Source organism: Cygnus atratus, chromosome 4 (genome assembly GCF_013377495.2).
Source record: "Cygnus atratus isolate AKBS03 ecotype Queensland, Australia chromosome 4, CAtr_DNAZoo_HiC_assembly, whole genome shotgun sequence".
Classification (NCBI taxonomy): Eukaryota; Metazoa; Chordata; class Aves; order Anseriformes; family Anatidae; genus Cygnus; species Cygnus atratus.
Window position 1 is genome coordinate 68,482,577 of NC_066365.1, and position 14,422 is coordinate 68,496,998.

Below are 14,422 nucleotides of genomic sequence, written 5' to 3' on the forward strand. Positions count from 1 at the left end.
GTTTACTCTACTTTTGCTGTTCTGATTTAACAAGCTGGTCAGAAGCTAGTTGGTAGGACAAACACAGAAATATGTGCTTACCCTTGTCATAGCCAGGGGCAAGAAAGTACATAACCACTGCATGGCCTTGAAGTAAGCAGAAGGTGCAGCCTGGGGACAGCTGTGCCCCAGAACATTAATACTGACCGGTAATTCTGTGGACCACATGCCCAAAAGAGTGCTTTCCTCTTATCACACAATATCATAAACTGAATCTTTTTTTAACTACAGAAGGTACTAAGTGTTCTGTTTCTGTGTCATCTGAGGAAGTGATCTCATCCACATTCATAATAAACTAAACAAGACTGGGCAGGATCAAGACTTGGATACGAAATCTCAAAGGTAAGCCAGTTTCTGGTTAAGCAGGCCTGATAATCTATTAAATCAAAAACTGACCTAATGCTTTAAAAAGTTCATAGTCTCTGCTATGGAAAGTGCTACATCCAAGACGAGAGAAATAATTATCAAATATTTGTGGTTATTTATTCTGGTAGTATTCTGAGGCTGTCCACTGAGTCCAGTAATTCATAAGTGCATTCTTTCTCTGTGCCTTCTTATGTTGCATTTTATGTCAGTGGGATGGATTTCAGAAGTGGGTCAAATGACCCAGAAACAGTTACTACAATATGATGACAGATTGTAAAGTTACAGCAGCTTTTGGATGAGATTCTCAAAACATGTCACAAATATTAATTGTGCTTAAAGAAATTCCTTTTGGGTAATACTATTTTGTAAAAGTGGGAACTACAGGACAGAGGTGGGAAGAAATTTTCCCCAGATAACACCCTAAGTCATTGGTGGCAATGAGAAAAGAATTTATAAATGCTAATTTGTGAGTCTTTGTGCTGTCCATCAGACCATATTCCTACCTTCTGAATTTCACTTCACCTCATTTCTCTGAAACAACTAACAGGTGGTTATGTTTGCAAGCACCTTGTATGAGTCTTTCAGCATGAGAAGGGCCAAATAATTTACAGGTGAAAGTTACATGCAGCCATCATCTTTTGTTGCACCAGCTATTGAAATTTATCAAGGACAATAAATCTTGAAAAATATGCCTCCAGAAACAACCTCTCTATCTCTAATGTTACAGCTTTTTATTTTTTGTTTTGTGTTTAAAGCATAGTAAGTTCATAGTAGATGAATACTGGATGGTTCTGTATTTTTAATGTTCGGAAGCCTATATATTACTGTGTTGAGCAATGGCTGCACTGTATGTAAGCAAAATATTGTTATAGGTGTTTGCGATGTCACGCCATAAAAATATCTGACCATATTCTCTTTATGACATTGAATTTCAGCTTTTCTTGATTCCCAAGTGATTAAATTGTAAAAGAAGGATCCTGTCTGCAAAAAAGATGCATGAGATTGACCTACCCTAGTCTGAATATGTGCTGATTAGCATTATCTCTGCTTTCTGAGAGATCCCTGGTGCCCTCACTCTGCTTCTCTGGGTGTATTTTCCCTGCTTCCTGCTCCCTCACCGTGGCTGGAAACCAGTCAAATTCCTTCAAGAACAGAGGAGACTGTGTAAGAAAACTTAAGCACAGGATTTGTAAACACACAACTTTCAACATGTGTGAGTACAAGCAATAGCATGAATTAAACGGAAAATCATCTGGAAAAAGCAAGCCTTGCCACCGGGGGTGCATGATAAGCATGGTGACAGTGGGACCTGTTTAAGGGAGGTCAGAGAAGGATGGGCAAGGAGAGACAGAAAAGTTCTTGTTTCTAGAGGGAAGGAAGGAAATGAACATCAGCGATGCCCTGCTTGAGACTCCTCCGGATAAGGACTTAGTTTAAGGTGAACAAACAAACATTTAAGGTAAGAAGCTAATATTTGATGAAAAGATAAATACCTTTCACCTCCCAAGAGAACTGTGAGTAATAGCATGTACTGAACTTGTCGACTTCTACGCACATTTTGCAGATGCAGTCTGATTAATTCATAGCACTTCAGCTATCAGTGCTAGTCCTCTCCAGGGGTCTAATCAAAATGCCATGGAAATGAAAGAGAACATCCCTACTGACTTCACTGGGTTTTGGATCAGTCACCAGAACTCAGTCCTCTTTGCTTCCAGTAATTTCAACAGGGAAAAAAGCCCTGGTAACCAATAGTACAAATTAGACTCGTATAATTTAGTAGGATTTTTTTTAACCACATACATCAAAATAATCTTGCATTAAATGATTTTCATATTTAAAACTAAATCTATGACATTTGATATTTGGGGATTTTACTCACAATCGAGTGGGCATGTGTGAGACATACAGCTGAACCAACACAAATGAGAACTATGAAGAGTTATGCCAAATTACACCATGTTCTTGCAAAACAGAAAGCTCAAAAGCAGGTTTCTCTTCCTATCAATGAGAGAGAAAAATGAATAAAACAGTGAATTTGGGGTGGCAATTCTGATTTTACAGAATTAAGCTTTTCAGTAGATGGAGTTTATAAAGCTCAACGTGATTGGTCTGATACTGAAACTCTAACTGAAGCAAATAATTCCACTGAAAATAAAGTGAGTTATTTACATAGAGAAAGGCACAAATATTGCATGATAACTTCTGTATTAAAATCTATCTGTTGTTATCATAGCAAAAGCTTGATTCTAATAGTCACTCCAAAGAAAAACTGTCTGGGATGCTTCAGATTTGTACAAAATGTATTGTTTTTCTTCAAAATGAAGAGATGCAGTCCATTTTTATAAACGGTCTGATGAAATGATGTACTTTATTACTTACGTACAATACACCAGATGAAGAATCACTATGATGTCAATCATTTTAATAGATTTAATTGAAGACACTAAAAAAAGGGGGCTTTAGTAAACAAGAACAAAGACATTATCTGGAGGACATCAATCTGATGAGAAGAATATTAAAAAGCATTTAGGAAGATAAACAAGGAGAAGTAGTGTTGGCATTCAAATGAAGAACAATAGAAATAGAGATGTTTGATGTTTTCGATATGAATACCCATAATTTAAAGAACTAAGATTTAAAGAATTATTTTAAGTTAATGTGCTATTTGGGATAATTCATACTGAACTCCGTTAAATACCAACAAGGTCGCAACACTGAAACAAGAGCATTTATTTGCATTTACTATTTGTTTTTATGAGCTTTGAAGGGCATAACATGATTCTTCAAGATTGAAGGTGAAGGCTTGCTTGTTGCGACTAGGAATCACACAGCATATTACTAATGAACCCATGTTCCCATTGAAAATATTCCCAGTGAAAACAAGTTCAATATTATGTTGTAAATGTTATAACGTACAACACAATAAGCATGAGGACTGTAAATAGCCAAATTACAAGTCAAAGCATAGTTTCTTTCCTGGAAGAAAATCAAGTCTGATCATTCATTGGGAACAATGAACAGAAATTCTTTTCATGATGTAAAATTAACATGTTGCAGAAATAAAATATATGGAGATTAACACAGAATTGCTTCTAGACTAATTTTGATCATAACATTCTAATTAGAGGAAACCATGTTGATTTATCTCCCACTATTCAAGAAATAAAAATGCTTACCATATTTCATTTGTATTTCTCTAACAACAGAAGGCTAATAATCAGTGAGATTCACCAGTGACATTTGTATATAGAAGCATGAGCTAGGAGTTGGAAAATAGGAAATGACACTGGAATGTAGTTTTCTCTCTTGCTTCCTGAGTAGCCACATAGAGATTATCTTCTCTTTTGACAACTTGCTTTTCTGATCTATAAAATGAGGATTATCTCAAACATGTTCAGATATGAATTAAAAGCACCATAAATTGCAATAATAAATAAAAAAAGTACTTAAGTGTGTGTTTGAGTGTTTTGCTGAATAGTGACTGAAATGCCTAAACAATAAATGAAGAAAGAATGGAGGGCCTCAGTGTGCTGAATCTAGCTTTCTGTTGCAGCTGAAACCAAACATTCAGCTGAGCAGTAGATATATTAAAAGACCTTCATCTGGCTTCTGATACGAGAGGTCCCTTCCAGGTAGTTGTAGAGAGCAATGAGGTGTCCCCTCAGACTCCTCTTCTCCAGACCAAACAACCCCAATTTCCTCACTTTTCAGAAGTCTTGTTTTCTAGACCCTTCACCAGCTTCGTTGCTCTTCTCTGCACATGCTTGAGCAACTCAATATCCTTCTTGTAGTGAGGGGTCCCAAACTGAAAGCAATATCTTTGTAAAGCCCTTCATTTTAACATTTAACAATATTTGAGATGCAGTCTCACCAGTGTTGCATACAAGGGGAAAATCCCTTCCCTAGTCCTGCTGGCCATGCTGTTTCTGATGCAGGCCACGATGCCATTAACATGGTAATTCTGAGTGTGTGTCACTTGAAAGACCCAGCCTTGAGCTAGTTATAGCTACACTAAACATTACTAACTACTTGACACTTGGGCAGTCTATTTATACATTTCCATCACACCACAAGAAGATTCTATCTTTATATATACAGTGGCTCGGACAGATCTGAACTACTGTCAAAGTAATGCTCACCTCTGTTCTTTAAAATTCAATTTCTATTCCTTTGGTACTAATTTTCTGATTCCCTATTTGTATCTTGAAATAGCAAGCGGTTGCAAAGTGCAGTAAGAGAAAAAGAAAAATGCATCCCAACAGTTATTGGATATGCTATTTGCTTCATCTGCTTCAATCACAAAAATACAAGGAAAGATGGGTGCTTTTTCAAAGCAGTACACTGGGATTCGATGTGTGGCCACCATGATGGTAAATGGATGATATAAAGGCAAAAAACTTAAAACTTAACTCTAGATAGCTTTATCTAATTCCTCTGCAAATAAAAATGGTCATCTACTTATCTCATTTACACCAACATATGTACAGACTAATACAGACTTTGGGCAGTCACTCTGGAATATACCTGGAAGCAGATAGTACACCCAAATGTTTTTCAAATAGCTTTCTCTCTCAAAGCTTGAGACAAGATTTCCTACAACGAGAGGGAATAATGTAATGATTATGTAATGATACTTAAAAAAATTATAAAGATGAATTAAGAAACAATAATATTCAAGGGGTTGCTTCTGTTCCTGTTGACGTCACTCGATGCCCTCCTGTGGCATTCAAGAGGAACAAGACAAGAGCTCGCCTGGTCTGATGCAAGGAACTGATAATTCATGGAAAGCTGTCTACACCATTTTAATGGAAGAGCATAATATACTATATTATTTAACACAATTGTGCTTTTTGGGTTTTTATTTTATTACTTATCTAACCTTATGTGAAAGTAAAATTAGAGCAACTAAAGATTACAAAGAAAATCTTGCTGAGAAGTTATTATGCAAACCTCTGGGTTGTGTCACTTTTGCAGCAGCACAGTGAAACCAACAGATATGTTGTGCTGGATTTTGAGCAGAATGTTCAGCATGGACCTATTCCTTCTTTACTAATAAAATAAAAGGTCTAATATGGAATTCTGCCAGTTAATTTTCACTTAAAGCAAGTTATTCTCAGTGGTTGGTACATTTTTAACCTACAGCTTTGACCCTTTGGATTTTATGCCTCTTTCTTTTTTTCATGTCCTTTTCAAGTCCTTCATTTTAACATATATTTGCTTGCCCACTTTGCCATTTTCATTTCTTTTCCTGCACCTCAGTTTGCCACACATTTTTAATGCTTTAATTTCTAAGGATTCCCACAAGAATAGTTTTATACTCCTGCTGGATTGTTGACAGGGATATTTTAGTCAAGACAGATAATGTCTTCAGGACTCACTCCCTTAGGATTAAATCCAATTTCCTTTTATAACATATCCACATTCACTGTGTACGTAAATAAGAATTCCAAATTAAGTCTAAAATCCAGCCTCTTTCTGTATCATTTCCTCATTGTTGTTGATTGTCAGTTTAATTTCAAAGATGTTAAAACAAAACTTCAACACTCTCTTGCAACTTCTTTCCCGTAACTTCAGAATTACTTCTTACCAAATAGAAAAGTCTAACAAAATAGAAGATAGTAAGTTGTAGAAAAGTCAAGTCTGATTTACTGCATATCTAACTAACTAAATATAAAGAGAGCTGTGTCTTGCAATCATACGGATTTGTGCTCTTGCAATCTGATTCTCCTCATTTTTGTCTAGTCAGCAGTCCACAATATTAGGTTTGCTATTTGTCATGCTGCTAGCACAAGAGATACAAGCTTGGACTGAGTGGAGTTTAAAGTGATGGCCTTAATCAGCATTCTAACTGGAGAAAGTTTCTGCAGGAATCAGTTAATACCGAGTCAGTTAATACTGGCTAATTGGTAAGTGGCCAAGCCAGGAGATCATGTGTACAAAAATGCTGCAGTATTTCTGGGACCACAAGTCTATTCTGAAATTGAAAAGAAATAAGTGAAATGAATTTTCCATGAGGAATTATAATCACCCGTTTGGTACTAAAACATTGCATGAAAGCTTAATTTTGTATAAAAATAGATCTCACTTTTAATTTTCTCAGATAAATATGCAGCAAAATTATTATGTAGTAAGTGAAGTGAAACAGAATGATATAAAATGTCCCAGAGAAAGATTTTTGCCTTATCTTTGGCATCAGCTATCCTTGGTGTTCTTTCCCCTTTGAAAGAGTTTGTTAAGAATCTTAAGATCCATGTTTCTCTAATGGAGCTACTATTTCTTTTGTCTTTGTATCACCTTTCCTGGGCTGAGAAGAGCAGTGATCTGAATATTAATAGGAATTTATTTTGGCAGCAGCGGTAGCTGAATTCACCCAGTCTTTGCCCAGTCAAAAATGATTATTTTGAAACTGGACCAGTTCCCTGATGTAATTCAGCATATGAATGCATAAAGAGTTACGCCAGCACTACAAGGCAGGAAGGCAGTGGCAGAAACTAGGGGCCTGAGTAGAAATTGTTTAAGAAAGTAAATACCCAAGGAATGTGCATCACTGCCTCAGCCTGTGACGTCCATATCAGACCTCTGAAGTTTTATATTCTTGTGAGCAGTTATGTTTATGCAAAATAAACATAAAAGACTAACTAATCGGAGTAGCAGTATTTTAGACCTTATTGTCAGAAGTGGCAATGAGTACTTGAGCGACAAATGTGGCAACGTGGAATTAGGGCTCTGACAATGTAGTTTGATAATACACAGCATGCACAAACAACAGCAGCCTAAACAATATTACTGTCTTTTCTTAGTGATTTCCTACAGCTGAGCCAATCCACCAGCTGCATCAGCAGAAGTCAGGGGTGCACTAAGGACAAAGAGATGGGAAAAGACGAATGAACATGGTGAGGAAAGCATGGGAACTGCTTCAGCTGGTATAGCTACACACTGTTGAATCTTGTTCTGGTTACTTGCAGTATTAGACTAAAAGCAGGTGGTTAATTTACTGCCACTTGCGTTCCATCCCACTGTTCTGACAGTCATGTGCTCAAAGCAAGAATACCTGATCCTGTGAGTCAGCTTCTGAACTGCATTTGTGTATACAAACAGGTGGTGCTGGCAAGAACTTTCATTTAGAAGGAGAAAAGATGAAAGAAAGAAAAGTACAAAACAGCTTAGAAGGGGGGGGAGAAACTTTCCCTGTCACCGTCAGATCCATTTTAGTAGGTTGCTGCTTCCCCCATCTTTTGTTGCTACTCAAGCAGTTATGCAGCCCCTCTGATCTTTGTTTCCTTGTTTTCTGGTGATAACCACAAGAAACTTGGACTTACTCCTGAATCAAAAATGTTGGCACTGTAAGATAAATCTATGAAAGTTACAACAGCATGTTAGAAAATAGATATCTTCATATTTAAAATCATCTACTAAAACACTGTAAGCAACATAAGATGAACTGAAACTGAATATACCTGCAACATCTTAGCCGATTCATTCAAGAAATCCTCCACGCTCTGATTTTCTGGGTTAAATTTGTTAAGCTGTTGGACTATTATTGCAATATGTTTTCCATGGCTGACCATCTTCACCATGGAGAATCCTATAAATATAGTAAATCATTAATTTTTCATGCCTGCTTCAGTTGTAGCATAATGTATGTTGATAGGCTCATAGAGAAGCTACACTGCAGTAATGTACAAGAGAACATTTAGGTCAAGCTTTCAAAACCATGGTTATTCAGAGCAGCAGAAATGAGAACACTAGAAACAATAGAAACATCAATAAAATACAAGACATAATTATATACTCCTTATTCTGCAAATATCTCATAAGATCATTAGGGCAATACTTTAAATGATTTCTGTATCAGGTTATTTGACAAAATTTAATTAAAGATAACACTAGAGAAAAGCATTAATTTTTGTATGTGTGCTATACAGGTCCTACTTAATACATTGATCCTCCCAGTGAGATGCAAGTGAATACAGAATTTTAGTCTTAAACCTTATTAGGTGTTATTACTAGCGGTCTATTTTTCAAGAAAGAACGAAAGAAAGGGAAAAAAAAAAAGAACAGGAGCAGAGATATGAGGAATATAAGGAAGCAATGAGACAGCGTTGGTCAGCAGGCAGCGATCACAGCACATCGGTAGCCTAGGCCACTGCCAAAGTTTTCCAGGGCACAGCAGCTGGGCACATTTAATGCTTGATGCTTTGTTTGTGAAAGGAAGGGATTATATCCAGCTCTAATGATGTCTTAATCATACGTGTGAGTCCACAGTTCTGGCTACCTACGCTTTAATCTTCACATGACAGGAACTGTAATTCATTTGTTTACACACACGGGCATGTTGCTGAGTATTAAAGACCAATGACAGTAATGAGCAGGGCTGAAAGTCAGGAATCCGGTTTAGCAATGGGGAAAAAAATGAGCATAGAAGTCATTTTACATGGTGAAAAAAATATTTCTGAAAATCGTTCTTCCATTTTATATACCATTATATTCTGCTGTTGGAGAAGAAAGCTTGATCAAGATGATTCATTCCTACTGTGGTAAAGATAATTCATTTCTTGTTGTAAAAGGATGTTGTAACATTTTCCGATACAGTGTTTTTATACCCTGCCTTTCAGCACTATCAAATGTAATTATAATTGCCTAAAAAACTCTTTTATTTACTAATGACAAGATGCTTAAAAAAGGTGTTTTGTGCAATATAGATATTTAGTGACCTAGTATGATGAAGATAAAATGTCCAAATAAAAAAAAAAAAAAGACCAGCAAGACAGGGCTGGACCATGACAAGTGAGAAAGAGCAAAGAAGAGGTGCTACAGTGTCTCTGTCATCAGGGGAATCACCATTTTTCCCCTCCTCTGCGGAACATGATCTGTTTCTCTGTACCTGCCAAGGTTCTTACACTCACAAGGAATTTCGGACAAGGGCGAGAAAAATACCTCTGTACTCATTCAGACTGAATCATAATTCAGGCTCCAACAGCACTCCCTGTGACAAATATTTTTTCTTCTGGCACAGCAGAAATCAGTTTGAGTTCCTGTGCTCTGTACATGCCAACATTCCCTCTTCTCCCTCCCCACCAAAAAAAAAAAGTCATTAGAGAAAAAAAATGGAATATGAAAACTAGGACATACACACCTTGAGAACTCAGGACATACAGGGGTTCTTCGCCTGTGACTGTGTTTAAACAAACTGCTGCTTTTTTATTTTATTTTTGTTGATTATTTTAAAATCATCAACATTATTTTAAAACATATGCACCAAAAATAAAATGCATTGTGTTATGGAGTGCACCCTTATTGCCATACAGTTATTTAGGAGAAAATACTAATTCCTGTGTATAAAAATGATACAGAATCATTGCACACAAAATGGTATACAGCTTCTTCCATTACCAGATGTAGAATTTCAGTTAAAGGAATTAAGAACCTGACTTAGCCTTATTTTATGGCAGAGCTTGGAGATAGTTTGAAAGCAATTACATATGGTAAGACCAACCACAATTGTAAGGACTTGTTTCAATGGCATGAGAGAGGCCTTCAAGTTTCGCATTCGTTCCTGCATTCCTAGCCTAGAAAGTCTGAGATCACATTTCCCCTGATGAAAGCAGTACTTTGGGGGGGGCTGAACTCAGTCTCCCAGCAAAATTCACTCAGCTCAAGCGGCTCAGAATGGCATAGGTGTTCTCCTCACGTGTGCTAGAAAGAGAGCCACCGAATACAGGGTGCAGCTGTCTCCAGGGTCACATCCTGCTGGTCTCATTTATGCTGGAATTTAGAATCACAGAATCATTAAGGTTGGAAAAGCCCTCCAAGATGATCTGGTCCAACCATCGCCCTACCACCACTGTCACGCACCAAACCATGTCCCTAAGCACCACGTCCAACCCTGCCACACCACCGCCTGCCCTCTGAGCGAGGCAGAGCCTGGGCACCGCTCCTCTTTCCACTTTCCTTCGAGGCAGCAAAGCCTCGGATGGAGAACATCCCTGCTGACCGGCTAAAGATCTCCTACTCTTTTTTAATTTTCACACATTTCAGCATTTTGTCCACTACAAGCGTTTTATTTCACACCGTATTTTTGCCACTCAATACCTTGCGGAACTTTATGACCAGGGAATCGCTGCCCAAACCCTTCAGCAAGGAAGCTTTACACTCCTTCCCCAGCCAGCTGAGCCTAAAGACACCGAGGCTTGATGATACTCGACCCAAACCCCAGCAGCGAAAGAAAACCGGGAGCAAATCCCGACAGTCTCGTCACGATATGACACGGGCCGATCAGTTCCCCTCTCGGTCTTCTGTTTCGTGTCTGGATTTGGAGTTCCCCGGCCGCCGGGGAGGCCGCGGGGCGCCCTGAGGTGCCGGCGGGGCGCGGGCGGCCCCTCGGCCCGGCGCTGCCTCCCCCGTACCTGGCTCGGCGCCGCTCCCGGGGCGGCCCCGCGCTCCCTCCGCCCGTTCCGAGCCCGCCGAGGCCGCCACGGCCCGGCCCGGCCCGCCGCGGTTGCTAAGGGCCGCGGGGGCTGCTGGGAGTTGTAGTTCTCCCGCGTGGTCGCTTTCGTATTGCACAACGGGCGCGGCGGGGGCAAAGAACTACTGGAGTGGGAGAAAAGATGGCGGCGATTGTTTGCCGCCGTTGCCGAGCAGCTCGGTACGCCACTTCTCCATTTTTGCGGTCAGGAGCGGCTAGAAATTAATCAGCACGGACTTAGGTTGGGCTGCCTGTCGGATGCAGAGGCTTGTTGTCCAGAACCGGCGATGTTCACCATCTGGGGGAGAGGAGACTACAAGTCCCAGCACACACCGCGCAGCGGCGCATCCCACCGCACCCCCAGCAGCCCTGCGCGGCATGCCGGGACATGTAGTCCCCCCTCATCTCCCATTACGCAAATAAGCGGCGGAGTGGGCGGGGCGAGCCCCCCTCCCGCCGCCTTGCGATTGGCGACGGGGCCTGAGGGAGAGAGAGCGAGCGAGAGCGGGCCGGCCCCCCGCGCATGCGCAGAGCGGGGCCGGGGCGCCGCTGCCGGGCGGGCGGCCGCGGGGGCTGTCAGTGAGGCGCGGAGCCGGCGGCGGCGCCGGGCGGTCCCTGCGCTGAGGGCAGCCCGCGGCCACCGCCGCCACCACAGCCGCCAGCAGCAGCACAGCCCTGCCTCGCGGAGCGTCCCGGAGCTTCCCGGCCAGCTCCCCCCGAGCAGCCCCGGGCGGTGACGGTGATGATGAACAGGTTCCGAAAGTGGCTCTACAAACCCAAGGTGAGCGGCTCGGGGGGCTGCGGGGGGCGGCGGGATGACAAAGCACGGCGGCGCCTCGGGCTGTCTGCCCTTCCTCCTCATCTGCCCTTCCTCTTCTTCCTCTTCTTCCTCCTCTCCCTCCTCTCATTCCTCCTCTCCATCCTCCTCTTCCTCCGAGCCGCGCGCCTGAGGCAGCACACAGCCTCCTGCTGTCGCGCCGCTATCGCGACAGCGCTGTCGCGAGCACCTGGCCCCCCTCTGTCTCCCCCCCTCCCCGTCCCCGGCACCCTCCTGCTGCCGGCCGGGCTTCGGCGGCGGAGCCGAGCCCGGCTCCTGCAGCCCCCGGAGGGCACAGCCCGCGTGGGGGGCGCCTGGCGCACACGGACAGAAAGTTGAAGCGTGGCTTTAGGGGAAAAGTTGAGGTTTTCCTTTTTTCTGCGGTCGGAACCCCGGCCAGCGTGTGTGGGAGAAGGCTGCTTGTCTGGCGTGGCTGCCACGAGCCGAAAGGGAGGTAATTTAGAGGTGAAGGAGCTGGGAGCGCCGTGAGGAGCTCTGAGGAGCTGAGCGGGCAGTGAGGGGATGCCGGGAGCGCCCAACAAACTTCAGTTGTGTTCCCGGTAAACTTTGTCCTTTCTTTCATATCAATGAACTTCTAACGAGTAAAAAGAAGCGTGGAACTTGTGATGAATAAAAGAAGCAGAAGAAATTGCAAAGGCAGCTTTTGTCACCTTTTCTTTGTCAAAACCAATTAGCCTTCCCTCTAATTGTCTTCCTAATAGAGATCTGATCTCTTTTTTTTCTGATAAACCCCACTTATTAATATGCAATTTCAAGGGGCACATCAAACGGTGCGTGCTTGTCTGTCCGTGGGGCTTATCTCTCCGTGGGGCTTATCAACGGGGCCGGGAACTTTGCACACCCGTCGCGTGGCACCGGACCTCTCAAAGCCTCCCGGCAGCGCTGTGACAGCAGCGTCGTGTCCGGGCTGCGGCGAAGGAACCACGGAGGAAAAGCTGGGGGACTTGGCAAACAGCTCGGGTTGGTTTCAGAAGCTCGCTGCATCGCTTTCTGTGCTCGTCTTCAAAATGGGGCACTGGAGAGCGTAGTAACGTGACGACCTGTTCCTTCAGGAACAAGCATTTGCTCTGATTTGTCCATTGGCTTGTTACGGGTAATGTTGAGATAAATATACAGAAGTTTGCACAGTTGTTTGTTTGTTTTTGGTGGAAAGTAAGTTGGAGGCGTTCACACGTAGGGAGCGTAGCTTTCGTGGTTGTTCTCCTTGCTGTCCAATTTGACCAAAGGATTCTTAGGATTCCTTCCAGTAATGTTGGTGGGTTCCACAGTCTGTTCTGAAATGGTTTGGAATATAATCTGGTTTGAAGTTGATTTCTTTTTGGATTTTTATTCTGGTGGGGGCTTATTGCCACTTATGTTACTTAGTTATAATCTTCTGTTAGGTCGTGCAGGTGCCAGGTGTGTTTTATGGGCAGTAGCAATATTGAACTGATGATGGAGACTGCTTCTTTTGAGGCTTTCCAGATACTAGTACGGTGTAACAGGACTTCTGCGTGGCAGCTTTTTTTGCAGGTGTGGGGTGTTTGGCTGCTGCTTTGATCGCATCCAGAGCTGATTGTGAAGGCAGCAGGGGAATGGGACTGGGAGGGAACAGGAGAGCAGTGGGTTCACAGTGCAGTCTGGTCAGGCACCTGAATAGATGCTCATATTTGTACATGGCTGAGACTGAGAAATGGAACAGAGAGGTATTACTCCACACGATTGAATTACCAAGCCGTCAGGATAATTGCCAAGTTACTGTAAGAGTCAGGGACCTGCATCTAGGGAGAGACATTTACTTCAGAACTGCTGCATCTGGTTGAACATGGCAAGGATGTGAGAGAAAATGTGGGTGTAGGGAAGTGGAAAGTCCTGACTAATGTTGGGAGCGTGTCACGAGAGCAGCACGGCTTTCCTACGTCCTTACGCAGCCAGCGCTCTGCCTTCTGGCCCTGCCCTGGCTCTTCAGGTGTCCTGGCATACCCGGACATCAGTAAGCAGGGTGGTGGAGGTACCCAGAGAGAAAAATAAACGGCAGTGATGAGGTCTGCACAGCTGGCAAGAGGCAGAGTTTTAGCTGATGCATTAGAAGCAGAGCAGAGAGATGAGGCTCGGTTTCCAGCCTCCTGTGCTGCATCGATGGTGACTGAGATTTTTGTGTGCTTTCACGTTGGTGGAACGACGGCTGTATGGTTTGACCTCCTCAGGGCGCTGCAGGCATCCCACTGCCTCTTTGGCTCTGCTACCATGCGCAGAAAAAGGTTGATTCCTTCTAAATCAAAATATTTGTACGTATGCAGAGATAGACCAGAAATATTTCCTGTCACTCCAGGGAGCTTCTTATCTTGTACCTTTTGCTGTCGGAACATTCCACAGGTGCTAGGTCAGAGCCTGCTCCCGGGCAGGCCTGAGCATCCCACAGAAGTATGGGAACTGACTGGTTTTGTACACTTCAGAAATGCTTTTGATGCCCAAAGTATTCCGAATAACTTCTATGAATGCTGCTGCTGAAGTTCCAAGAATAGCTTGGAAAAGGAGCAGATAAGAGCTCACCGGGGTCGATGTTTTGAATTGAGATCCATTTTATTGATATTTTGAAAGAACTGTTCAGTATTTGACGTGGGAAATAATAATCTCTCTAACCACAACTTAAAGATGTTTTTAATCTGCTTAGCATAAAAGACTGGAACATCTTCAATGGATGTTTATTTTTCTTTATTTAAAATATTAGTTGG

The 14,422-nt window shown here is 42.4% G+C and overlaps 2 protein-coding genes across 12 annotated transcripts in view; one reads left to right on the forward strand and one right to left on the reverse strand.

Annotated features, from left to right (window-relative positions):
• CFAP99 (cilia and flagella associated protein 99) overlaps positions 1–10,908 on the reverse strand; it is a 57,601-nt gene extending 46,693 nt beyond the window's left edge. The window contains exons 1-3 of one of the 7 annotated variants that reach the window (XM_050710569.1): positions 10,812–10,908; positions 9,542–10,170; positions 7,863–7,990 (exon numbers count right to left, since the gene is read on the reverse strand). In XM_050710569.1, coding sequence (XP_050566526.1) covers positions 7,863–7,982 — 120 coding nt within the window. In that variant the 5' untranslated portion in view covers positions 7,983–7,990; positions 9,542–10,170; positions 10,812–10,908. Of the gene's footprint in view, positions 1–81; positions 174–3,581; positions 3,771–4,929; positions 4,983–7,862; positions 7,991–9,541; positions 10,171–10,497; positions 10,762–10,811 lie in introns of those variants that run through there. The other 6 variants (XM_035547450.2, XM_050710570.1, XM_035547451.2 and 3 more) reach the window with 6 other exon arrangements.
• A 496-nt stretch (positions 10,909–11,404) lies between these two features.
• ZFYVE28 (zinc finger FYVE-type containing 28) overlaps positions 11,405–14,422 on the forward strand; it is a 147,396-nt gene continuing 144,378 nt past the window's right edge. For 3 of the 5 annotated variants that reach the window (XM_035547350.1, XM_035547353.1, XM_035547354.1), the window contains exon 1: positions 11,405–11,651. In XM_035547350.1, coding sequence (XP_035403243.1) covers positions 11,613–11,651 — 39 coding nt within the window. In that variant the 5' untranslated portion in view covers positions 11,405–11,612. The remainder of the gene's footprint in view (positions 11,652–14,422) is intronic. The other 2 variants (XM_035547352.2, XM_035547358.2) reach the window with 1 other exon arrangement.